The following is a 25,334-nucleotide window of genomic DNA, read 5'->3' as shown; positions in this document are numbered from 1 at the left end:
CTAAAAGTCCATCTACTAATATGCACAAATATTTTATGTACTACTAAGAAGGAAAAAAAAGGCCACCAACTAAACCATGATACAATGTTGATTTCAAGACAAACATCAAATTCAGAGATGACAAAAAATGTCTTTCTTAAAACTGATGAAATATAGAAATAACATGAATATGGAACTTAGTGAACACAGAAGTAGAAGAGTGGTAAACAGTATTCTTTTGATTCCTAGGAAGTTAAGTGGATATTTGTCCCATTGTCCAAAATCAAACTGATATTCTACACAGCAAAAACTGGTCTACTCACCCTTCAGCATCAGGGTCTAAAATAACAGCCAGCTCTGTTAACACAAGTCCTGCCAAATAATGTTGCTGGCGGAAAGGCACAGACAATTCAAACATATTTGCAATCTTCTGGTCTTGCACAGTGGTGGAAAATCCAGAACTCTGTTTGGGAGTGAGGTAGAACAAAACTATAACGGCTATGCAACAAAACATTCTATAGACAGAGCACTACAACAAATGAGATGTGAGCATTATCTGAAAGTGAGATAAACTTTTTAAGTTTATTTTTACATGACTATTACTAACATTGGAGAAAGTAACTGCTCTTACTTTTGGTATAGGAAACTATGATGAAATAACATGTTAAATTATTTTCAATTTCCTTTTTCTCATATTAAAATTTTTTCATCTGCTTTTTCCTTTATATTTTTAGCCACTTAATGTTTCAATATCATACTCTGAAGGGAAAAAAGGAACTAAATCCATATGATACATTATGTACTCACTGCTGAGTACAAGAGAAATATAGTCAAGGCTATCGGTTTCCAGAGAAATTTCAAATACTAATGAAGTTGTTTTCCAGGGAAAACACTATCTCTAGAAAATTACTGTCTTTTTTTGTCCACTCACTGAGTTTTCAAGAGTTTTTTAATACTGTAAAATAGCATCCCCCCCAAGATATAGCTTAAGGCAAGAATGTCCTCAATCTCATCACCCTTAATCCACATTCAAGACTGCCCGTGCGAGGTTTCTTAGAAGAACAGACTTCAGATTTCTCTATGGAGAAATCATCTTCCTAATAAGCATATAAAAATGTACTTGCCCCCACCTCCCAAAGACTGATGTCTCTGTCATCTATTAGAATCTGAAAATTCTGCAGTTAGATGAGAAAGTAGGGAACGAGATAATGGAAGAAATTCTGTTAATTTCTTGGCTGAATGAGATGTTCAGCAGGGAGTCAGGTATAAACAAATGTGTTTCATTAAAGGTTTTAGGAACTGTACCTTTGATTAATTTGTACTTGACTGTGTAGCCACATCTTTGACAGAGGATGGGGGAAGGGAGCAAAAGACTAGCCTCATCTGTTATTGGAAGAAGTGTGTCCTAGCCAGGTAAAAGTATGTGGAATAGGCTGATCCTTAAGAATTTTTGCAAAGGTAAAATGAAAAATTGGGGGTGTTCTCTGATATTTTCTAATCTTTCTAAGTAAAGTTTAAAATTTTCTTTCTCAAACATCTGAGATTGATCTAGTGTAGGGAATTACTTTCAGGAATTAAGTATCTCAAAAATAAACTTATAAAGAGTTCATATCAACTTTGACTTTAGACATTAAGAGCTTAAGGAAGTAGCTTGTTTGCCTTAGGAATTAGAATTATATAGCAAAAAGATGTTTCACTAGGAGGGAACATCCAGGCTTCTCTGATATGAAAACCACAAAATCGTTTCATTTCAATCTGTATGACAGGACACATAATAATTGCTACAGTAACCCTTTGTCATCTTTAGAGCAACTACTAGGCACCTTGTGAAAACCCATAAACACCCATCTAGTTTCCTTTGGGTTCTCTGGATACAAGAGAGGCAGTTAGGGCTTTGCCAGGACTGCACTGCAGTTTGACTTCTTTCTCTGCTAAATTATGCTTCATTCCCTTTCCTTTCACAGGTATTGACATCTAATAACTACCTTATCTCCCAGACTCAGTCTGTGTCTGCCTCAAAAAAACTCAACTTGTGAAAACATCAAGTGAGTTTATGTAGCTGAATTCACTCCCTTGTGCATGAATCGGTAAGAGGGGTACAACAAAGTGGTTAGAACTTGGGCCCTAGAATAAGCCAACACATGCCATGGTTCAAAGCCTAGCTCTGCCAGTTTTTACTATGTGACCCTGGGTAAGTTACTGACCTTTCTGTGTTTCAATTTTTTTCACCTGTAAAATGGAGATAATAATAGAACTTACCTCCTAGAGTTCCTGTGAGGAGTAAATGATTAATACTTATAAAGCACTTAACCATTTAATACTTATAGAGCACTTAGTATGGAGCCTATCACACAGCTATTATTCAACAGTGTTACTTTTCATGTTTTCCAGTGTTTAGAATGCTTTTTCCACAAGTGTGGGCTTAAAAAAAATTGTTTTCATACATTTTGCATACCTGAGATGTTGCAGAAGAAACAGAAGGTGATGGTGACGCAGGTGGAGTTAGAAGGCTGCAGGGTAAGTTTAAGGTAACATAGTGCTCATGGCTGCAGATGATGCGCAGAAAATCCAGCCTCAGGGACACCAAGACACTTGGAGTTGGTAATGAATAAAGCTTTGAAGATACCTTGTAAGCATTGCATAAATAAGAAAACACCAATTGAACATATCATTTCTCTACTACCAATACAAGAATGATGGATTAAAGAATTACAGAACAGTACTCAGTGAGCAGTTTTGAATTCTGTGGTTTAAATAACAGCATCAGCTTTTTCCAAAGTTACTCCTAAAATAAAAAATTTGGAACTACAAGATTTACTGTATAAAACCACCGACTAAGTGCATTCTTAAAGCCACATTCTTATATTTCCAATATAGCATTAATATTTCCACTTCTTAAAGATATACTTTATGAAGAAAAAGTATACCACCAAAATAACTTCCTAAAAGAAATTATCCATTCTTTTTACAGCACCTTGTGTTAACCTATATTTATAATTATCTATTTTCCCAACGACACCCATTAGCTACTTGAGGAGACATATATAGACTGACTTATTTGAATAGTTTTAGCATCCCTAGAGTCTAGTTTAATGTTTGGCAAATGTAGGAGGCCAATGCTTGAAGAATAAAGACAGGACAGGTTTTGGGAGCAATAATACATGACATTTCAGGGAAAAAGTGAAACTAATACATAGTGTTGCAAATACTTGCAAATAGATCAGTGCCCATGCATAGTTTTAACTTCTCTATTAAAAGAAACATATGATATTGGCATCCAATAGAACAGAGCTTCAAAATTCTAAGTATTAGACTGCCAAATAACATTTTAAACCAGTAGTTCCCCAAAACTAATCGGTGGACCAGCAGGGAGTACTTTATAAGCACTGTTTCCCACACTCCCACCCCCACAACCAGGGTTCAAACTCCTCAAAAATGCTGGGATGGGACACAGAGATCTGTACATTTTTAAAGCTCCCTTAAAAGGTAATTCTAGGATGATTACACAGCTCACTACCCAAATGGTCTATCAGGATGAATAACTTATGTTTTCTAAAAGCCAGGTTTCATTAATCATTTGATAAAAAATTTAAAACAAAACCAGCTGTTTGTAGAAAACTTCTAGGATACTTTTAGTTTAGAAAAAGCTAGATAATAATATCTGTGACTTGGGTAAACATCTACTCATGCTTCTAAACTCTACAATGTCTAGGGCTTCATCATGAGGAATACACAGCAAAATGCAACTGCTTTAAAAATCACTTAAGACAGAAAAAGTTGGGTTAGCTGTTCATTCAATAAAAATGCTACTCTTGCATGGCATCTTGGGGCTGCTTTACATTTAGACTACAGACTTGATGGTATACTTCTGAATGAGAATCAAAGAGTCATAAGTGGGCCAGTATAACTCAGTGAAAAGCCAGCTGTACTGACAGCAGCTTGCCATAGTCCTGTGTCCTAATAAATGTAATTTATCTTTCCCTTACTAATAAAAATAGGCCACTTTTAAAAAACATCACTATATAAATGTGTTCTTGAAAAATCTCTTAGCTCCAGCCCTAAAAGAGCAAAAGCAGCATTTAAAGTGATTACTAATTATTACTAATTATACATTACCTGTTTATAGCAGGTCTTTATAAGGCTAAAGACAAATCCTCTGTCCATAACAGACAACAGATCATTGAGAAAGAATGCAAGGCTTGTGTTGAGCCTCTCAACCATTTCTGTGTCCTGGGAAACAATTAAAACAAAAACAAATATAGTTTAACATGTGCTTGAAACACAGATTTTAGTTTAAAAAAATAAGTTACCGTTACCTTCTGAAATCGTGAAACTATATCACTAGCAATTGTGCTGACAAGAGCAGCAATGTCATCCATGAAACGTTCTGGAAAACGACTTTTCCTTGGTGCATCAAGTTTATCATTAAAGTATAAATGGTGCACCATGCTCTTTACCTGAAAAAAGAAATAAGCCACTTATTTAATTTCTTCTGGATGTAATGAACAGTTACAGAGATTCTAAACATTAGAGCTATTTTTGTCAACATACCATGTAATTTAAGATAGATAAAATACTTTTAACTCATCAAATATTTTGAAAAACTTCCCTACAATATTTTGTATGCACTAGAGAAATATCAAACACAATACAACTCAATCTCTGTATCAGCTTCATGACATCATCCTGGCTATCAGTGGGAAAAAAATTATGGGTATGTCAACAGAAAAAAATTTCATCCTTTAAAATTATTTTAAATTAAATCTTTCCAAGAGTTAACAATTCTGCCATTCCATGTCCCCCCAACTGTTAGCTCTGAGAGGTTAGAAACCTTGACTGCATGTAGTATCTTTAGCACCTAGCATCTTGTGGCATATAGTGGGTGTACATTAAATATTGATGACTAGATATTAAGAATAAAATGTTAGGTAAAAATTAAAGTGGTTTCAATTTACCAAATACTTTTAGATATGGATTCTATCACAACAATGTGTTAACGGTACTAAAAATTTTTAATTCAGGGAAATTAATGACAAGGTTTTACAGTTGTTAAATAACAGAGCCAAGTCAAACTATTTCATGTTTAAGAAATCTGAACATACATGTAAGACTATTTTTAAAAAGTCATTCGATCTTATATTAAAGGCACATGAATTACAATTTGGTGTTTATTCTCTAGGGGAAAAAAATGAGTTGCCTATCACTTACATATGGTCCCTGATTTATTTTTTTTGTAGATTAGCAAATCTCTAGAAGAAACGGCTTTTTAAAAATCTTTTACTGAAGTAGAGTTGATTTACAATGTTGCGTTAGTTTCTGGTTACAGCAAAGTGATTCAGTTTTATATATATATATATATATATATATATATATTCTTTTTCATATTCTTTTCCATTATGGTTTATTACAGGATACTGAATATAGTTCCCTGTGCTATACAGTGTGGCCTTGTTGTTTATTTTATATACAGTAGTTTGTATCTGCTAATCCTAAAGTCCTAATTTATCCCTCTCCCACCCCCTTCCCCCTTTGGTAACCGTAAGTTTGTTTTCTATGTCTGAGTCTGTTTCTGTTTTGTAAACAAGTTCGTTCGTATCATATTTTGGATTACACATATAAGTGATATCATATGGTATTTGACTTTTCTCTTTCTGACTTACTTCACTTAGTAGGAAAATCTCTAGGTGCATCTATGTTGCTGCAAATGGCACTATTTCATTCTTTTTTATGGATGAATAGTATTCCAATGTATATGTATTCCACATCTTCTTTATCCATTCATCTCTCGATGGATATTTAAGCTGCTTCTATGTCTCGGCTATTGTAAATAGTGCTGCTATGACATTGGGGTGCATGTAACTTTTTGAATTAAGAGTTTTATCTGGATATATGCCCAGGAGTAGGATTGATGGATCATATGTTACCTCTATTTTTAGTTTTTTAAGGAACCTCCATACTATACTCCATAGTGGCTATACCAATTTACATTCCCACCAACAGTGTAGAAGGGTTTCCTTTTCTCCACATACTTTCCAGCAATTATTATTTGTAGGCTTTTTAATGATGGCCATTCTGACTGGTGCAAGGCGATACCTCATTGTAGTTTTAACTTGCAGAAGAAATGTCTTCTAATCCTCAACATAAGTAACATTCCATGCTGAGAATGATTCTATGGCATACTCTGGAAACTTCCACTGTTTCTTTTCTCTTTCTTTTTTCTGTCTCTTTTTTGTTGTTTTGCTTTCCTTTGTTTCTTACTTATTATGTTACATAAGTTTTTTGGAAGAAAAAGTTTCAGTGATTTCAGCTTTCTAGAAGCTAGAGAGGAAGGTCCCTAGTGCCAGAATGCCTAAGTTTGAATCACAGCTCTGCTGTATACAAGCTATGTATACTTAAACAAATTACTTAATCTCTCTGTGCCTTGGTAATCCCTAGCCCATAGGGCTGTGCTACCATACTGTACATACTTAATAAATGTATATTGCTTTTGTGTATATATGTGTTTATGTTGTGGTGTATAGATATTTATTAAAATATTAATTCATTTATTTATTTTAGTATCATTTACTGAATTAAGTAGAAAGTGTTGTTATTTTTATTGGCTGTGACTGGCATTTCCCTAAAAGCTTTCTAACCATAAAAGCAGTAGGTATCTATAAAGTTCTTTTTATCTGGTATGAAATCAATAGTACTGCCATTATACACTAGCATGTTCAGACTAAGAAAGAATGTATCACAGGTTTCCTTTAAAAAGATAGTCAGCTTCTGCAACTATCCCTAAAAATATAGTTTAACTTAGCTTTATAACTCCATCTAAATTGTGCTGATTGTCCACAGTGTTTATTTAGAGATGTAGCAAAGGTATAATTTTGTCTTGGAGGCACATGTAAAACCATAAAATGGGCAACAGGAAAAGATTCTAGGATAAAATCATGAGCTAACACAAAATTGTTTAACAAGAAAAACAAAGAATGTGTTTAGTTTGCTCACCATTAACTCAAAAAAGAACCAGGCTTGTTGCAAAGCTGATTCCCGAACGCTGCCACTGCAAACGACCCACTGCAACGCCAGCTCCTCATGAAATAGCTATCCAGAAGTAAATCCAAAGTTATTATCAGTGTCAGGTCTGCTGGTAACACAAACCAAATAATGCAAGTACAAATGAAGATATAATGAGAATAAGCAAAATAAGGCATATGAACCATTCAATGATGCAGTGAGGACACCCATTAACGAAACGGCTATTTATACACGTAAGACAGTGGCATGTTGAATAGCTGAAAAAATTACATGTTATCTTGGAGTAAAATGTAATTTTAAAAGGACAGGTGGGAAATAGCCTCCTAAATTGTACGTGCAAAAAGAAACTAGACCGAAAACTCACAGTTACAAATAAAATCTGGCTTGTGCCTTACATACATATTTCAGCATATGCAAATACATTGATGAACTTTGCTGGTACAATTTAGGAAATACCTTTAAAAATTTCAACTTTGATATCAGCCATTAATTTTCAAGTTTTCAGGTATTTAAAGTCTTTTTATTAAAATAGCAGAAATTTCCTGCCTTATAATGGATATGCATACAAAGCATTTGCACAATAGTGTATATTAATATGAAAAAGGACTAACAAAACTGTGCATAAGGGAAGCAAATCAACATATCTTACTAAGAGTGATAATTTTTCTAACTCATCTTCCTTTCCCTGGAGATTTAAAACACAAAACAGAAGCAGAAACAGAATTAAGAGTTGATACAATTTTTTTGGTACTAAAATTTAATGCACTAAACTCTAAAAACAGTCATCTCAAAGATATAAACATTATAATAATGTAAAGAGCTTGCAATGGAGAGGTATGCCCCAAAAGACATCAGACAAGCAATGCTTGCTCAAATGTATTTTTAAAAACAGTGCAATTGTTGGAACATCTCATACTGGTTAATGTAAAGAATCCTTACATCTACTTAATTGTAGGAATTATTTTCCCCCTACATGGACTATCTTCATATGAATCTACCTTTTTAGTTGGTAAGCGTCCCGTTAATGTTTGTAAGAAACTTGACGTCTCTGTGTGCGAAGACATACGATTACAACTTCGATCCATAGCCTATGGAGTGAAGATGAATGAATGACGAGATACCATTAAAGTCTGCTGTGGATGACTATGCAGTTCAAGGATTACATACAATTTTTTACATAGAGCTTTACTGTCATTTTAACAGCCATCTGTTTTATTGCTCATCCCATTTTCAATATTTTAAGTTGCTTTAATGACAATGCATTAGAAGTATCAAAATGGCTTCTATTTATTTTATCTTTGAAAGATAAGTATTTTAATGATTATATAAATTCAGAGTGTTGCAAAGAATGAAATTTTTATCTATCTGTGTGATCTATACACATGCATGTATCTAGTAAAAAAATGTAAAAAGTAAAAACATACTTCTCACTGGTCTTGGACCAAAAAGAGAAATCAAGAATTTTATATTTAATTAAAAAATTAAAAGTTTAGAATCATTTCTTTCATGTTTCACTATCATAAAAAATTATGATTCAGGTTAGCCATATACTATATTAAATATAAATCATTTACAATAAATTTGCAATTAAAATTTTTCTTGAAGAACGAGAGCATTGTCTTCCAAAGCCAATACACAGATGAGAAGTATATTTTGAGGAATCATGCAGTATTAGCTATCAAGCAATTAGACTTAAGTAAGCAAAACCTAGTACAAATAAGTTACAACAAATTTCATACTTTGCAACACAGTACAGATTAAAACAGATTTTTGCTTCTGGTACTTAATCTTACAGCATGGGGATCATATACTGTTCATATTTAATTTCAGCTCATTACCAATATTTCTAGTCAGTGATTATGAAGAAAATGACAAGATAATAAATGCTAAATGACAATGATACAAAGCTACTCTTTAAACCAAAAGCGAATGGAAAACTGTCAGGTTTTTTCCACACAAAATTTTTTTTAATTCCTACTAAAGATGTGCTACCCCCAAAGTAGAAACTGTTATCAAAGCCATCAATTGCATAAGCAGCAGGCACTGAAACATCAATGGGGTGTACAGGAAGGAAGGAGAAGGAGACAGGAAATAGGAAAGGAGAGTATTACTGGTGCAATTGGTGGTATTCATGCATAGCAGTTGGAAAATGTGCTAAGTAAACAAAAATACACACTTTTTAATTATTAAAAAGCAAGCCACTGAAATCATAGTATATACTAAAAAGTAATGTTCTAAAGGGAAACATCAGCAGCCAATAAAGAAACCTCTAATATAAACACCACCTGTGTTGATTCTGCACTTGGACTGGGGTTGGATCCCCATGGGGCAGCTTTTGGACCACCAGTGTTAACCCAGGAATTGGAGCGGTCTAAACCCTAAGCATATAATAGAAAGCAGTTGGAAAGGAAAGAAATATTACATGTGGCATGCTATATTCTTAAAGAAATCCAGACTTTCCAATGCAAACATGTTTTTAATTAGTACTGTTAAAGCAACCAAAATTTTTAGGCATCTATAGAATATTAGTTCATCAAAATTATCTCATTACATAATTTTTTAAAAATCACAAAGAAAATTAAGTATAGCATTTAAAGGTAATTTCTCTTTATATAAAGGGATCACCTTTAAGTATCAACAACTAAAGATCCCACAGCACCATCCCCCCAAACTCTCTTCAGAGATGGTACAAGTTAGCAACAGACAATTTCCCCTAAATCTAACTAGGGTTTAAAAGGAAAAAAAAATGTAAGAAGAAAAACATTCCAATCTTGTCTAAAAGACTAATTTTATTCCATCTGTCATGAACTGAAAACTTCTGTGTAGCAATACTCAATAATTCTATTTGAACTTGCCTCCTCTTTTAGGGACCAGTAAGAAAAATTAAGTAAAAAATTAAGAAAAAAAAAGATGCCCGATATTTGCTCCTTCCTAAAAATGATGGTAGATTTGGAGTTGTGCTCAGTCTTATTGTGCTTGTTGGAATTAAACATAATGGATAGATTAACAAATAATAAATTTATGAATTTTATTATTTACAAAAACATAATGGGCTAGTTTTTTATATAAAAATTGTAAGGAAAACCATTATGCCGGGGCTGTCTATAGGAATTGTATCTTCATCATCACTATCATTAATTTGAAGTTAATTTAATATGCTATTAATGTGTATGACCAGAAGTGAATTATGTCTGTCTTCTCTGAAAGAGGTTATTATGATCCCAGGTAAAGGGAACTGGGGCTTTACTTCAATTTCTTAAAATTGATCATTAGAATCACCTGAATTATAAAATTCAGATTCTGGCCCTTACCCCCAGAAATCCAGATTCAGCAACATGGGCTGGGCCCTGGGAACCTACGAATAGAACTGAGCAAGGTGTAAGAGATTTTTAGAGGACTGCTGAAGACAACACAAGACAAGCCAACTAAAAATATTAGGGCCTGAGTATGAACCCAAACCAGAAAGCGCCAACGAAGGATAGGTAAAAGAAAAGAAAGAGTAAACAGTGGTAATCAACTCTATGTAGGCATTAGTATCACCTGGGAAGGTTAAGGACAACCACCACCACAAATGTGCAGGGCCCTACCTCTAAACAGTTCAATAACAATCTCTGGGAGCGAGGCCCATGCATGTATATTATGGGAAGGGAAGGAGGAGCTAGGGGGGAAGGAAAAGGGAGAGGAGGAGGAAAGGGGAGGGGGAAAGAGGGAAGACAAACTACTAGCTCTCAAGGGCTTAGCTTTTCGGGAGAATATTTCCCCTCCTTTTCTCCCTATTTTTTCCAAAAATACAAAGAAATTGAAATGATGATACAATAACTACCCATTTCCCCTCATTTTTGACACTGAATGTGTAAGATGAGAGTTAAAATTCAAATCCAGGTTCTACTGCTTACTAACTGTAAAATCTAAGGTAAGTTACCTAATCTCTTTTTCAGTTTCTTAGCTACAAAATAAGAATAATGATAAGTGTCTCCCTAATACTGTAAAGATCAAAGTAAATAATGGAAGTAAATCACTGAATACAATGCCTCAAATATAGTAAACTCTTAAAAAATAGTTTTAACAATAACTTGCCATACATGTTTTTATTAAATGCTTCCTAGCGAAGTGTATTGGGCAATATTCAAATACTCATAAAATTATGTAATCAATAGATTTGTTTAAAATAAAATACCCCACTTTATAGGTATTAATAACGACTTCTCAGAAGCCCATTATATTATTTCAAATAAAAGCAAATCAGCACACAATATGTTTTTCAGGTAAGTTAAAACAAAAATTTTCAGTCTCCCAAATTATGTCACTACTCATGTTACAAAAATTACAAAATATAAGCATCTAATTTCTGCAAAATTACAACTGTGCTCTCTCTACCATAAATTTCTACAAAAAGAAAAACAATAACTTCGCCGTACTCATAAGTTCACTTTTTAACTTCTTGCTTAATAATTTCCTTTAAAACTAAGGCACATGCTAATGAGTAATGTGAGAATAAACAATAAATCTCTTTGTGCCATTAATTATACATTATATCCACAATACTGAGGCTCTGAACAGTTATAATCACATTAAGTCAAAGCCAACTGTTTAAAGAAAACTGATGGCCAATTTATTTGTAAAGCAAATTATTTCCATAATTTAAATGTCATACAGCTAAGAATTATATCAAACAGCCCTTAGTTAAGCAAAGTCATCACTGATATTTATTAATATAATAACTAAGTTTACCTATCTCCAACTAACAGAAGAGATTAATCAAATGTGTGTACATGTGCATGAAAGTGTTTTTATTCTGTTTTTGCCAAATCTCTGTAACATTATTATTTTGTTTTGTCCCTTAGGTATAGAGAGGCTCCTTCCCTGAATAAGGCTCACAGTGTATCTGACTTGACATCAATACTCATGTTTCAATACAATCCTCAGCATAGTGGATTTAGTAAGCTATGCACACAGTAAGCTCTCAGTTTTTGAAAAATAAATGAAAAAATAGGAGATGATACATTAGAAAGAAACTAATTATCAATGTTAAAATTACACTGGCATTTGCTTAAAAACAATAAAATTCAAACCTCATGCAACCATATATTTACACAACTGAATGTTAAAAGAATATTGCTAAGACAAAGATCAGTTCTGGCAAAATAATTATGAAAAAAATCTCACAAATATGGTTTTATAGCCACTAGAGTAATAAAAGTCTGTTGATCGTATTTTAGAACTTTAGGAGTTCTGTATTTTGTATTAGGAAATAAAGTCTAAGCAAAGCTTTCATAAAACTGAATATCTTAAGATCTTTAAGTATTTAATTAATCCTGATAGCAAGAGGGCAAACAAAAGTATAACTCAATTTTTAAAAAGTTGTTTATTCTTGCTAGAGATACTCAATGCTTACTAACATTCATTCTTTGGATACATGTCTTTTCAGTACTTTTCATATGCTGGACATTATAGTTGCTTTGGATACATCAGTGAACAAATATCTCTGCCCTCATGGAGCTTATACTCTAATAAAGGGAGACAAACACTAAAAAATAAACATAACAGGTAACTAAGTTATATGTTACATTAAAAGGTAGTAAATGTTATGAGTCAAAGAAACAGAGTAAGGGGATAAGAAGTCCCCAGGACAAGGCTAAGGAGAAAGACACACTTATACATTTAAATAAGTGGTAAGAGTAGACCTCATGGAGAAGGTAGTTCTCTGAGTACAGACTTAAAGGAGGTAAAGGAGTTAGTCATAGGATTTTGCTCAGAGATATGACATAATCCAACTTAAGTTGTGTTTATTTGTGACTTGAGTTTTTAAAGCAGCATTCTGGTTGCTATGTTGTGAAGTGAGTGTAGGTTGGAAGGAGGGAGACCATCTTTAAGGCTATTACATTAATTCAGGAAGAGATGATGGTAGTTCAGACCAAATGGCAGTACTAGAGGTGATGAGAAGTGGCTCTACCTTTAACATATATGCAAATCTGAACTAAAGGATTTACAAAATGCAGCTGAGTTTAGAATTCCAGAGAGAGATCTGTACTTGAAATACAATTTTTGTGAGATGTCAGCATAAAGTGATTTACAACTTACAGCAACAGGACTTCATAAGATCATGAAGTGAATGAGTGTAGAGAAAAGAGAAAACAAGACAAGACAAGATAAGAAATAAGGACAGAGGCCTGGTGCACTTCCAAATTAAGAGATCAGGGCTTCCCTGGTGGCGCAGTGGTTGAGAATCCGCCTGCCGATGCAGGGGACACGGGTTCGTGCCCTGGTCCGGGAAGATCCCACATGCCGCGGAGCAACTAAGCCCGTGAGCCATGGCCGCTAGGCCTGCGCGTCCGGAGCCTGTGCTCCGCAACGGGAGAGGCCACAACAATGAGAGGCCCGCATACCGAAAAAAAAAAAAAAAAAAAAAGAGATCAGAAAAAGAAGAATCTACAAAGGAGACTGAAAAAGTGTAATCAGTAAAGAGGAAAATCAAGAGAGTGTAGTGCCCTAGAAGCTAAGTAAATAGAATAAAATGGAGAATTAACTGTGTCAAAAGCTGCTGTAAGGTAAAGTCAGCCAAGTGTTGAGATTTAACCTTTGGATTTAAGAACATGGAGAGCACTGGGGGCATTAGAAGGACAGTATGGGAAGAAGATCAAAGGAGTATGTATGAAGTAGGGCAATAGGAGTTAAAGAACAAGAGTAAAAGAATTGGAGACAGCAAGTATGGAAAACTCTTCTAAGGAATTCTACTACAAAAGGTAGCAGAGAAATGATGAAGAAGCTACCAGCAGAAATACTAGAGAGGAGATATTTTTTATGGGAGAAATAAAATTTTTATTTTTTATCCCATTTTATGGGATGGGTTGATTTAGTAGATGGGGAGAAACTGATGATGTAGGAGAGTGATGAAAGAAATGCTGGAGTGAGGATCGTGAGTAGGTGAAAGGGAATGGGTGGTTGTATACAAACAGGGAATGGACTTAGGGAGATGGACAGCTCATCTATAGCAGAGTTTTAAGTAGTAGGTAGTAGTAGATGGTAGTGGGTAGGTAGATGTGATGGTCAAAGGTGACAAAAGTTTTCTTCTGATGGCCTCAATTTTCTTAATGAAGTAGGAGATAAAGTGAGGAGGGTGATTGGTGGGGAGCTGTTAGAGGGTTTGAGGTACCAAAGAAGACATTAAACCTTTTTCTGGGAGAATGGGAAAGTAAATGGAATAAAGAAATATAGTATATGGGCTTCCCTGGTGGCGCAGTGGTTGAGAATCCGCCTGCCGATGCAGGGGACACGGGTTCGTGCCCCGGTCCGGGAAGATCCCACATGCCGCGGAGCGGTTGGGCCCGTGAGCCATGGCCACTGAGCCTGCGTGTCCGGAGCCTGTGCTCCGCAACGGGAGAGGCCACAGCAGTGAGAGGCCCGCGTACCACAAAAAAAAAAAAAAAAAAAAAAGAAATATAGTATAATTGCTTGACAACATTAAGGGCTCTCTTGAGGTTCATGGCCTTTAGTTTCAAATGAGACCAGTTATCATGGCATTTCTCAAATCATGTTTAACGGCACAGGCAGTCAACTGAATTCAGCAATGGTTTGAGGTTTGGCTAAGCAAGTAAAGTGAAGTAAGGGAAAGATAAGGGAATTGACGTTTGTTTATAATGGTAATAATTATAATGATTGATCATGGAATTTAAGCTGGCTAAATTGGAAGAAAGAACATTAGGGGCGTGAGGTACAGTAAAAAGGTTATACAATCAAGTGATTGGAGGTTGCCGAGCAGAGAAACTGTTGGAGTTGGGGTACTAGACAGAAAAATATGAGCTAATGGTTAAAGAACAAGATACATGAAATTGAGATAATGAGGATTAAAATTATTCATCATGACAAGACTAAGGGTATGACCATGGCTAAGGCAGAGAGAAAGACAAAAATCATTAAAGAAGAGTTTCTCTAATTTCCAAGCCAATAAAATCAGAATAAATAAAGAGTAGCTATAAATAAACTTCAGATTCCTTATAATTTTTCAATGAGTAAAAATTATACACCATTATTATTAGGGATTATGACTAAATGATAGTCTAAAATGAAGGTAGGTAGCCATCAAAAATAATGCAACCCAAAAAAAAGAACACACAAATACCATTTGAATAAAATTTGAGTAGGACAAGACTGTATTGTCATAAGACAAAGTCTCACCTTATGACGGCTTTCTCAAAAGTTTATGTATATCATAATACCAGAAGCAAGTTTACATCATTATTATGTTCCATTTTATGAACCACTTGAAAAAAGACAAATAATCATTCCAATACATGTAGATTTTTGTTCTAAATCTTGATGTTATAATCTATCAAATACATCATATATAAAGGAAAACTCGAATTATGCTAAATGAAGCATAATGCAAATCTTATAGAAATTAAGAGATGTTTCAAAAGTAGAACCTTGAGAAAAATGGAGTCTATAGCTCTTTAATAGGAAAATTTCTTATAATTCACAAATGAGATTCATTCCACTGAAGAACTGTATTTACAGTACATAAATTATGTTAAGCATTACCTCCATTACAATGAGAAAAGATCAAGAATGAAGACAAGGATAAAAAACCTTCTCTTCCTAGACATGGCAAGATATGTGGAGGGAGAAAAGCCGTCTCTTTTGTAATTCCTATATTACTCAGGTTACTCTGCAGTATCCATGTAAATACATCTGAACATCATTTTCTCAGAAAGTTCACAAAAAGTGAAAGTTTGTTTAATTAGAGTAACACCTATTTGGATCTTTAAGTTATTGAAATTCATGTTTAATTTATTTTTTAAATTATAAGTCTACAAAATATTTTTTTCATCTGTAAGAAATTACTTTAAAAAATGTATTTTTGATCTGTGAGAAATTACTTTCAAATTACATAAAAGGTACTTTAAAATGTGCAATGCTAAAGTTTAGTAGTAGTGTCTGAATGTAAAATTTCTGTAACTATATGAGTAGATTTAAGTAATTCTGATGTGTTTGATCCATATTCAAGTATTTCACACAAACAAGCTCAGATCATTAAAAAAAAAAAAAAAAAAAAAAAGGTCTATTTAGTTCAGGCTAAGGGTCAAACACAGAACCCAAAACACGTTTACTAATTCTTCCTCATATCCTAATTAACAGACTAAAATGCCAAAGAAAAGTTGGCTATGATTCCGTAACAAAGGTATCTTCCCTCTTTCTAACAGCAAAAAATCAATTTAAAATGGTTTGGTCAAAACCCAACATAATGTGATTTCTTGGCCTCAGTCTTACTGTTCTTTTTTCCCAGTTTGATTTTCAAACTCTGAGTTATTTTTGTACTTTAACTATAGAAAGGTAATGACTACTTGTTCCTTAAGTATATTTTGGGGGGTAATAAAGATTGATGTTTACATAAAATATAGCTGGATCTTATACTGGCTGGCCTCTCCCTTATTGTCTGGGATAATCACTAACCATGATTAAATAAATCATATTTTTCTAATCCTGGTGTACCTTACACAGAGTTTTCCATGTGAAATGTAGCTCTATTAATTGTTAATCATCGTTCTTGACATTCTTGGAGAAAAGAGGCTCATATTTTAAGTCGATAATATGTCCCAGCTACACAGCAGTCACAGGTCTCTTTTAATCCTCTAGAAAATCAATCTAACCATTTTTCACATGATAATCAGACAGACAATGAGTCGTATGTGACTGGTCATCCTGCACAAATTTTTTAATTTGGCAGATATTCTTGAGCAGAGCACACAAACCAGTTTGTAATAGCAAAAACATTTAATAGAAACATCAAACATTTATGTGTTCACTGACAGAATAGAAACATACAATTTCTTTCTTATTACTAACTCAAATACATTTTAAAATTAAGAATAAAGTAAAACAATTGGACATTTCTCATTTGTTCACAAACTGAAAACCAAATTTATAGACTCATATCTTCAGTTTACCTTACTGCCGATGATTGACCGTACTTCATCATCTGGTGACGTGGGAGTTCCAGATATATCTGGATTACTATTACTAAGGCTCCGAGAACGATTTAAATTAAGGCTTGCAGGTCTCACAGCAGATCTAGCCATTGTGGCATAATGCACTGATCCTCCCAAACCCCCAGGACCTAGAGTTGTATATAAAATAACATATAATTAAGCAAATAATTAATCAGCAAAGGACCTGAAAAAATCTCTTCCACTTTACAAAATTCCACAAAGATCATAAATTGCTTTTATTTCTAAATGAAAATACTATAAATAAGAAAAACACTCCAGACCTAGTGATAGCTATACAAAGATAATTTATTTGACAGCAGCTGACAAAACCATGTGAATTATAAACACAATCATCTCTTCAATATTTCTATGAGTATGTATTACATATACAATAAAAAACAAAAGTAATAAGAAACATACACAAACGTTACCTTCCCTTATATATGAGGGTGTCTAAGACCCAAAATGCTCCAGCTAATATCTTTCCCTTTTTTCCCCACCCCTCCTGCTCTGCCCCTTGAAACATAGTCACTAAGAGGGAGAGCCAATTTCCTGTCAATATCTCTTATGAAACTATGGCTTAGGTCTCTATCTTTATCAGTGACAACTTTAACTATAACAAAATGTCATCTTTATAATATACATACATAAATATATACTAAAGATAATTCTCCTAAAAGCCCAGGTTATACAAAAAAAAAAGCAAAGAATCCCTTTTTTGTCTGAAATCAAGCCTGATACGATTATGCAACCAGGATCTATGAACATAAAATACCCAACAATTGTATCTCCATTTTTCTTTTTTAAAGAAATATTTCTGAGTGTCATATTTGCAAATGACACACACCTGTCAACTAAGTAGTTTATAGTCTTCAGGTCAGCATGTAAAAAAGACATTTTGGGGCTTCCCTGGTGGCACAGTGGTTGAGAGTCCGCCTGCTGATGCAGGGGACACGGGTTCGTGCCCCAGTCCGGGAAGATCCCACATGCCGCGGAGCGGCTAGGCCCTTGAGCCATAGCCGCTGAGCCTGCGCGTCTGGAGCCTGTGCTCCGCAACGGGAGAAGCCACAACAGTGAGAGGCCCGCGTACCGCAAAAAAAAAAATAAAGACATTTTTCAAAATCTGTGAAATCCTAAGAGTGTACTAAATGGAACAGTAATGGAGTAGCATTATAAACAGTCCACAATCACTTATATACTCAGAGACTCAAGTACTATAATTTTAGAAATCAAGATAGGAAAATATGAACAAGACTATAAGAGTCAATTAGTTTTCTTTTTCAATTAAAGAAATAAAATGTGCTAAAACTGAGATTACTATTATGCCTAGTTTTCAGAGTGAATGTCATAAGTACTTGTCACCATTATTAATGCTAACACTGACAACAGCTTTTGAAAAGGGCACTTACCATTATCACTAGTGATGAATGGATGACTCATACAAATATGTAAACAGGTTGAAAGGTACGCACAACATAATCATTAACCTACTAACTGAACAACTAAAGAGTGATTCAAACTAAGACATCCCCCACCACCACCAGTACCACCTATGTCATATAAAACAAAAGTAAGTGGCTACTCTGGGCTCTAATATTCAAAAAGGCTGTATGATGTTATTGACCATGAAGAGATCAGAACTTTTCTAGAGGATAATCTTTTATAGTATTGTAGGTTTCACAGGGATACCAGGAAACTACTGAGCCATCGTATTTCTTCTTTAATGTCCAATAGCACTCTGAATGACAAATATAACATTCTATTTATCTTTTTTTTTTTTTAACTGAGATACTGGGGAACTTTACGCACATATTTTTAACACGTAATCAAGAGAAAAAAATGAACTGGGAACTGTAAGGAAAACAACTTTGCCATATGTACCTCAAAATGTAGTAGATAAACAATGAGCAGAGATATGTTTTTACTCTTTGAATACATCAGGTCCCTAGAGCTGAGCCACAACTCAACAGCATGTATTATACTGAGAAAAAGAACTCACTTTATTAAGTATCAAGAACAAAATCCTCCACAAATGTCTTTTCTAATAGAAATCACCCTCACTGCTAATTTGAAATTTGGAGCAATAGCCTTTTATTAAACTGTTTACAAACAGCAGTTCATACGTCAAACTACATAATCATAAATCAAGTTGAGATGACTGCATTAGCCTCAAATAGACTCAGAGAACCTCAGTGGGGATTTTTAAATACTCTTCCTTCCAATTTTACCCATAATGCCTTGTGATGCAACTTAATTTTTTTTTAATTTTATTTTACTTTATTTTTTATACAGCAGGTTCTTATTAGTTATCTATTTTATACATATTGGTATATATATGTCAATCCCAATCTCCCAATTCATCCCACCACCATCACCTCCCCCCGCCCCGCTTTCCCTCCTTGGTGTCCATCGGTGTCTCTATTTCTACCTTGCAAACCAGTTCGTCTGTACCATTTTTCTAGATTATTTATCTTAACTGGGAATGATAAAATGCTTCCAGAGACGGAAGTTATTTTCAAGGTTCATTTCCAAAAATTAATTCAACCAAGATCTCTCTAATTCAATTTAAAGGAAGCGGTATAAATAATGATGCTTTAAAATATAACCTATTTATGCTTTTAACTCCAGTACACAGCATAGTCCATGGCACTTAGCAGGCATTCAACAAATGTCTGCTTTTGAATAAATGCATCACACCATGGACTACAAGATTATTTCAATCCTATTATGAACACATAATCTATGCAAGATAGTTTCTTAGTAAAAAGAATAAAATACCTGGTGATGGTGAATTAGGGTAAGTATTCGGTAGGCGAAAAACATAATAGATATATGATGCGAGAAGGCTGTTTCTGCCATGCTGGTCATGATTTCCTTCCAAGTTTTTGTGAAGCCGATTTATAATTGATGCCATGGCTTCAAATGATGCTTGACCTAGATTTACTTTTAAGAAGGAGGAAAATATTTTTCCATTAACTTTTTTAGACTGTAAGTTCCAAAAAGATCAAGGTTTTGCCTTCACTATATGCATTAAGTATAGTGACTACACACAGCAAGCATATAAAGATGATATTTGATATTAATTTTATGGTATCTATTTATGATACTGTATTAACTGAATCAAAAATACTTTTCTTAAAAAAATGAGAAGAAACAAATTTTACTAACTTAACATGAAAACTATGTGGCTTTGCTTAGTGAGAAAAAAGAATCATCAAACAGTACCCACTACTTTGTAAAACAATACAAAGCACATGATAAGTAAAAAATCTATCTTATATATAACCTTTGAGAAGTAACTTCTCATTCTAAAGATGACTCTGAGAAACTAAATACCATACATTGTGCACATGTTACTTTTGTTTATAAAATAAAAATTACCAATAAAAGTAGATTATTAAAAATATTAACTTAATAGAAAAGAGTTGATAAGCAACTTAATTGAAGTGAGTAGCTGTGTAAAAGGATTAGAAGGACAAAAGGGTAGAAAACCAGGTTGAGGTAAGACTACAGCACATTAAATGCCAGGCTAAGTAATACCTACCCAGCCATTCAAGTCAGTATACAACAAGAATTTTGCAAAAATTGGGAAATTCTGGTAGCTTAGTGAATAAATGGATAATCCAAACAGCCATTCTGAGCCATAGCACCTCACATTTTATGATTTATTTAATCAAGACAGGAATTTATGAACAGATAATGAGGCCAATTAAGTTTTCCTAAAAGTGGAAATATCAGATAGAGTGGTCATTTAGGAAGATTAATCTATATATACTGAACTAGAAGAGAGACTACAGAGAGAGAAACCTAAGCAGGGTTTAGCAATCCTACCTGTGTTACTGGTTGACTCCTTTTCCTTTTCCTCATAGCAGCTATTCCAAACCATCAGAATCCTTCTCAAAACTAAGTCCACTTTACTCCCTTCTCCACAAATCCTGCTTTTTATCTCAGAGTAGAAACTTATAGAGCATGAAATTCCTGAAGTTTTTACTATAAATTTATCAGAATCTGAAACAATTTTTAGTTCCTTTCCAAAGGAAGCAGTGCTCGTCTCCTATATAAGAATGATCTATCCACCTTAATTTTTGTCCTACATGCTTGCTTCATTAATTAAACCCTCTTGCACCTCTATATAGATTCTCAAAGCATATAAACATGCTCAAATCTCTCCACTCTTATGCCTTAATCAATCATGCTTCCTCTTCTAACTAAACTTCTCAAAATAGTATAAGCTTTTTGCATTCCTTTCATCTGTTTATTACTAAATTCTCTGTAATCTGGTTTCTACTTTCACTATTTCACCAAGACTATTCTCGTTAATTTCACGAGTGGACACTTCTTCAGTATAGTAGATAAGAGTGGGACTCTAGAGTCAGTTGCTTGGGTTTGAATCCTTAGGTAAATTTTTAAGCGTATGTTCATCATTTTATTCATGAAATCATGAAATTCATACCTATACCTTGAGTTGTAAAGATTCCATACATTAATATAAATAAAGTACATAGCACAATTCCTGGTACACTGTAAGTGTTGTGGAAATGTTTGTTACTATTGTGATTATTTTACTTATACAATCTACAAAAATGAACAATGTTAACTTTTTTTTTCTTAAAACCTTCTATGACTTCTGCAACATTACTCTCTACAACATCTTTCCAGTATCTCTTAAACTACCCTCTCTTCTCTATCCCACCATCACTGTCTTTTATCAGGACCACACAGTTTTTTGTATAAAATTCAAGATTTCAAATCTGTCTGACTGGGCTTCCCTGGTGGCGCAGTGGTGGAGAGTCCGCCCGCCGATGCAGGAGAAATGGGTTCGTGCCCCGGCCTGGGAAAATCCCACGTGCCGCGGAGCAGCTAGGCCCGTGAGCCATGGCCGCTGAGCCTGCGCGTCCAGAGCCTGTACCCCGCAACGGGAGAGGCCACAACAGTGAGAGGCCCGCATACCGGAAAAAAAAAAAAAAAAAAAATCTGTCTGACTGCCTCCAGATTTTCTCATTTCAATCTACCTTCGTGCAAAATCATCCTTATAAAAGCCAACCTAGTCACATTACTTTTCTAATTAAGGCCAGACACTTCAAAGTCTACTGATTATTACAGAATAATAGTCCAATTTCCTAATGTGTCAAGGACCCAACTTCATCTCCCCTATGACCAATATCTCTAATCACTAACCCTCCAATTCATAACTAATTACTTATAATTCCCCCAAAATTTCCAGGTTAGTTTATCTGTTTGTGTACTATACACATACTGTTTCATTTCCCTGGGCTAGTTATTTACGTGTCAGACTCCTACTCATCTTGAAATGCTCAACCCAAGAATTACCTCTACTTACAAGTGTCCCTAAAAAATCTCAAGGAGTTGAATACTACTCTCCTTTGTGCCACCACTTAATATGAAATTTCTATAACAAGTTAGCTGAAATTTCTCACAAGCTCAACTACTTTGCAGGACTGGGTGGAAGCTGTTAGCAAAAGTAAAAGAACGAATCTTGGAAAAAAGGTAGGAAACCTGAATACCTCTCCTTCGAGAGCAACTCACAAGAAAAAGAAGATAGAGATTTTGAGTCAATGAAGAAAATAATAGCTATATTAAATAGAGGATAACAGATGAGTGAAAATGTAGACTATAAGTCATGTAAAACACAATATGATTTATCAGTTGCATGTTTTCTTAACTAGTCTATGAGATCCTTAAAATCAGAAACCATGCCTTGGTCAGTGCCTATCACTGTATGGTACATATTAAGTGCTTAATAAATATTTGGTGAGTGAATAAATAAATTTGTTTTCATAATTTGAGTAGAAGTCTATATGGCACATTTTACAGAAACAAAAGAAAGTTATCATTTTCCAGCATTAGAAACAAGTAAGTAACAATGCCCCACAAAGTCAAACACAGTCCTTATAGAGATGGCAAAATGGAATCGTGGTTCTATTTCTGTAAAAGTTAGAAATGTTGAATGATAAATTTCATGATTCCCCCAACATAGGTAAATTACCTATTTGGCCAGCAATGACAGGAGGTCTAACAACTAAAAGTATCAGTTTATCAAGCAGAAGATAAAGAAATCGGACCACTGGTTCCAACTGAGATGAATTCAATGCTGCAATACTGCTCTTCAATTCATTTTCTAAGTTATTTTCCATGATTCGCATGTCTCCAATTCGGACTGGGAACATGTGTTCATCCAGAGCATTCACCAGAGCAAAAAACTTATCAAGATAAGGATCCTAAAACAAAGAATGAACAGAGGCACTAAGCAATTATAACTTCATACATTCCCCAAACTATGGACCACTGATATCTCAATATTAATTGATAATACAAAAAAGTACATATTAGTATATACAAACATTGTTTCCAATTAAATACATCTATTCTCAGCTATTATTGTAAAGTAGCCACTTCAAATACTATTGATTACTCAAAAAAACTATTGATATTAGGATTATTTTTCCAGTGTGAGTCTGTCTTATTGTTTTAGAGCTCAATTATTATGGCGAGTGTGTTAGTAACCTACCTGAGCCCATTATCAACTTATTACCTCTTAGCTCCATCCAAACCCACTATCTTTTCCAAATTTTGTAATTCTGGAGCTGGACTCTTCAAACTACATTTGGCCTTTGTCAGCTGGCTTGTGATAGGCTCTGACAACAGAGGGTATGGGAAACAGTCTGCTAGGCTTGAGGAGTTAGAAGGGAATCTTCCTCCTGTTTGCTTTCCTAATGGCAGCGAGTAGACATGCATGCTGTGGCTCAGAGGTGAGGGACATGGGCAGCAGTGGCGGCTCTCACAGTTCCACAGCAGGAGCTCTCTACCAAGCTTCCTCAGTACTACAGCATGGCAGGCAATGTGTTCTTGTAGCAGCGGTGTCCTCTCCTCAGAGGTCTGACTCACATCCTTCAAGATCTTGCTCTAGGTTTCTAGGTTCCTTCCTCCCTTACCACTTTCTGCAATTGCTATCTTTGTTACAATCAGAATTCTCTTTTAACCCATTTAGTAGTGAATCACCTTTAACTTAGTTAACAATTATTTATTTGCAGATTTTCTCCACTCAAATTACTGGCAGTTTCTATCTCCTGACTAAATCCTAACTGCTATTATTTAACCTCCTTCTACACTGAGAGAACCACAATCTTATTTAAAGCAGTAATCTGCCTGCTCTTTGAGCCTCCTTTATACCTACAGATGACCAAGTTCTGACCAATGGATGTGAGAAAAAGGCTACTGAAACTCTGGGAAGACTTTTACTTAGTTAACAATGAAAATAAACTTTAAGAAAAGGCAGTAATGCTAAACAACTTCACATTTATAATTTTAATACTGTTCTAATTTTATATGTTTTAAATGAATAAAAATAATTCTATTGAATTTAACTATATATCCAGTAAATTTCAAAGCACCTACAAGCAAAGTACAAAACATCATAAAAAACATTTATTGTCTTCAACTGATCCTTTAAAAAAGATTATAATACATGATAAAATTATATTACAGAGTTGTAAAATTTATAAACTTTTGAGTTTCAGTCACAGGACTGTGAATGTCACGGGGCTACACACTAGACACTTCCACTCTATTCTTCCGCTACATTCTACAGATTCTAAATCATCTCTATGAAATATTTTGCCCCAAATCCTTCTTTGTTACATTAAGACAATACATGTATCTACCTGCCTCCATAAAAATAAAGTCAGGAGTAAAACATAAATATATTACCAACACTAAAAAAAGAGAACACTAACAATGATTACAGGATTCAAAAAAACATGAAAAATAATATATTTGTATACTTAAGAAGATATGTGATATTAAGAATAATTTTGTTAAGGGAAGGAATATATTTAAACAGTATACTATAATGTCAACCTTCTCATTATCAGAAGAATAAGGTCTATAGGAAACATAAGCATATCTAACAACAGAAAAGTAAAAACTCCACTGGAGCATTATTTTACTAGGATCTACCTGCATACTGCTAAATAAAATGTATATACTACCTTTTTGCTGTTTGGTTTTTGTTTTTTTTTTTTTTTTTTTTTTTTGGCTGCACTGGGTCTCCGTTGCTGTGCGTGGGCTTTCTCTAGTTGCGGTGTGTGGGCTTCTCACTACGGTGGCTTCTCCTGTTACGGAGCACAGGCTCTAGGCATGCAGGCTTCAGTATTTGAAGCACATGGGCTCAGTAATTGCAGCACGCAGGCCCTAGAGCATGTGGGCTTCAGTAGTTGTGGCACGTGGGCTCAGTTGCTGTGACGCACAGGCTCTAGGGCACATGGGCTTCAGCATCTGCAGCACACGGGCTCAGTAGTTGTGGGTCACGGGCTCTAGAGTACAGGCTCA

At 34.5% G+C, this 25,334-nt stretch overlaps 1 protein-coding gene across 10 annotated transcripts in view; it reads right to left on the bottom strand.

Annotated features, from left to right (window-relative positions):
* Positions 1-25,334, bottom strand: part of DOCK7 (dedicator of cytokinesis 7) — a 194,636-nt gene that overhangs the window by 61,712 nt on the left and 107,590 nt on the right. For 3 of the 10 annotated variants that reach the window (XM_059051848.2, XM_059051836.2, XM_067006846.1), the window contains 9 exons: positions 22,993-23,224; positions 19,764-19,928; positions 16,944-17,113; positions 7,998-8,087; positions 6,970-7,065; positions 4,296-4,436; positions 4,096-4,209; positions 2,435-2,605; positions 303-442 (listed from right to left, as the gene is read on the bottom strand). In XM_059051848.2, the coding sequence (XP_058907831.1) occupies positions 303-442; positions 2,435-2,605; positions 4,096-4,209; positions 4,296-4,436; positions 6,970-7,065; positions 7,998-8,087; positions 16,944-17,113; positions 19,764-19,928; positions 22,993-23,224 (1,319 nt within the window). Of the gene's footprint in view, positions 1-302; positions 443-2,434; positions 2,606-4,095; positions 4,210-4,295; positions 4,437-6,969; positions 7,066-7,648; positions 7,685-7,997; positions 8,088-9,284; positions 9,378-16,943; positions 17,114-19,763; positions 19,929-22,992; positions 23,225-25,334 lie in introns of those variants that run through there. The other 7 variants (XM_067006811.1, XM_067006802.1, XM_059051798.2 and 4 more) reach the window with 5 other exon arrangements.

This window comes from Kogia breviceps, chromosome 1 (assembly GCF_026419965.1).
Source record: "Kogia breviceps isolate mKogBre1 chromosome 1, mKogBre1 haplotype 1, whole genome shotgun sequence".
NCBI lineage: Eukaryota > Metazoa > Chordata > Mammalia > Artiodactyla > Physeteridae > Kogia > Kogia breviceps.
The sequence above is the reverse complement of the archived record's forward strand: the minus strand, read 5'-3'. Positions and strand labels throughout refer to the sequence as shown.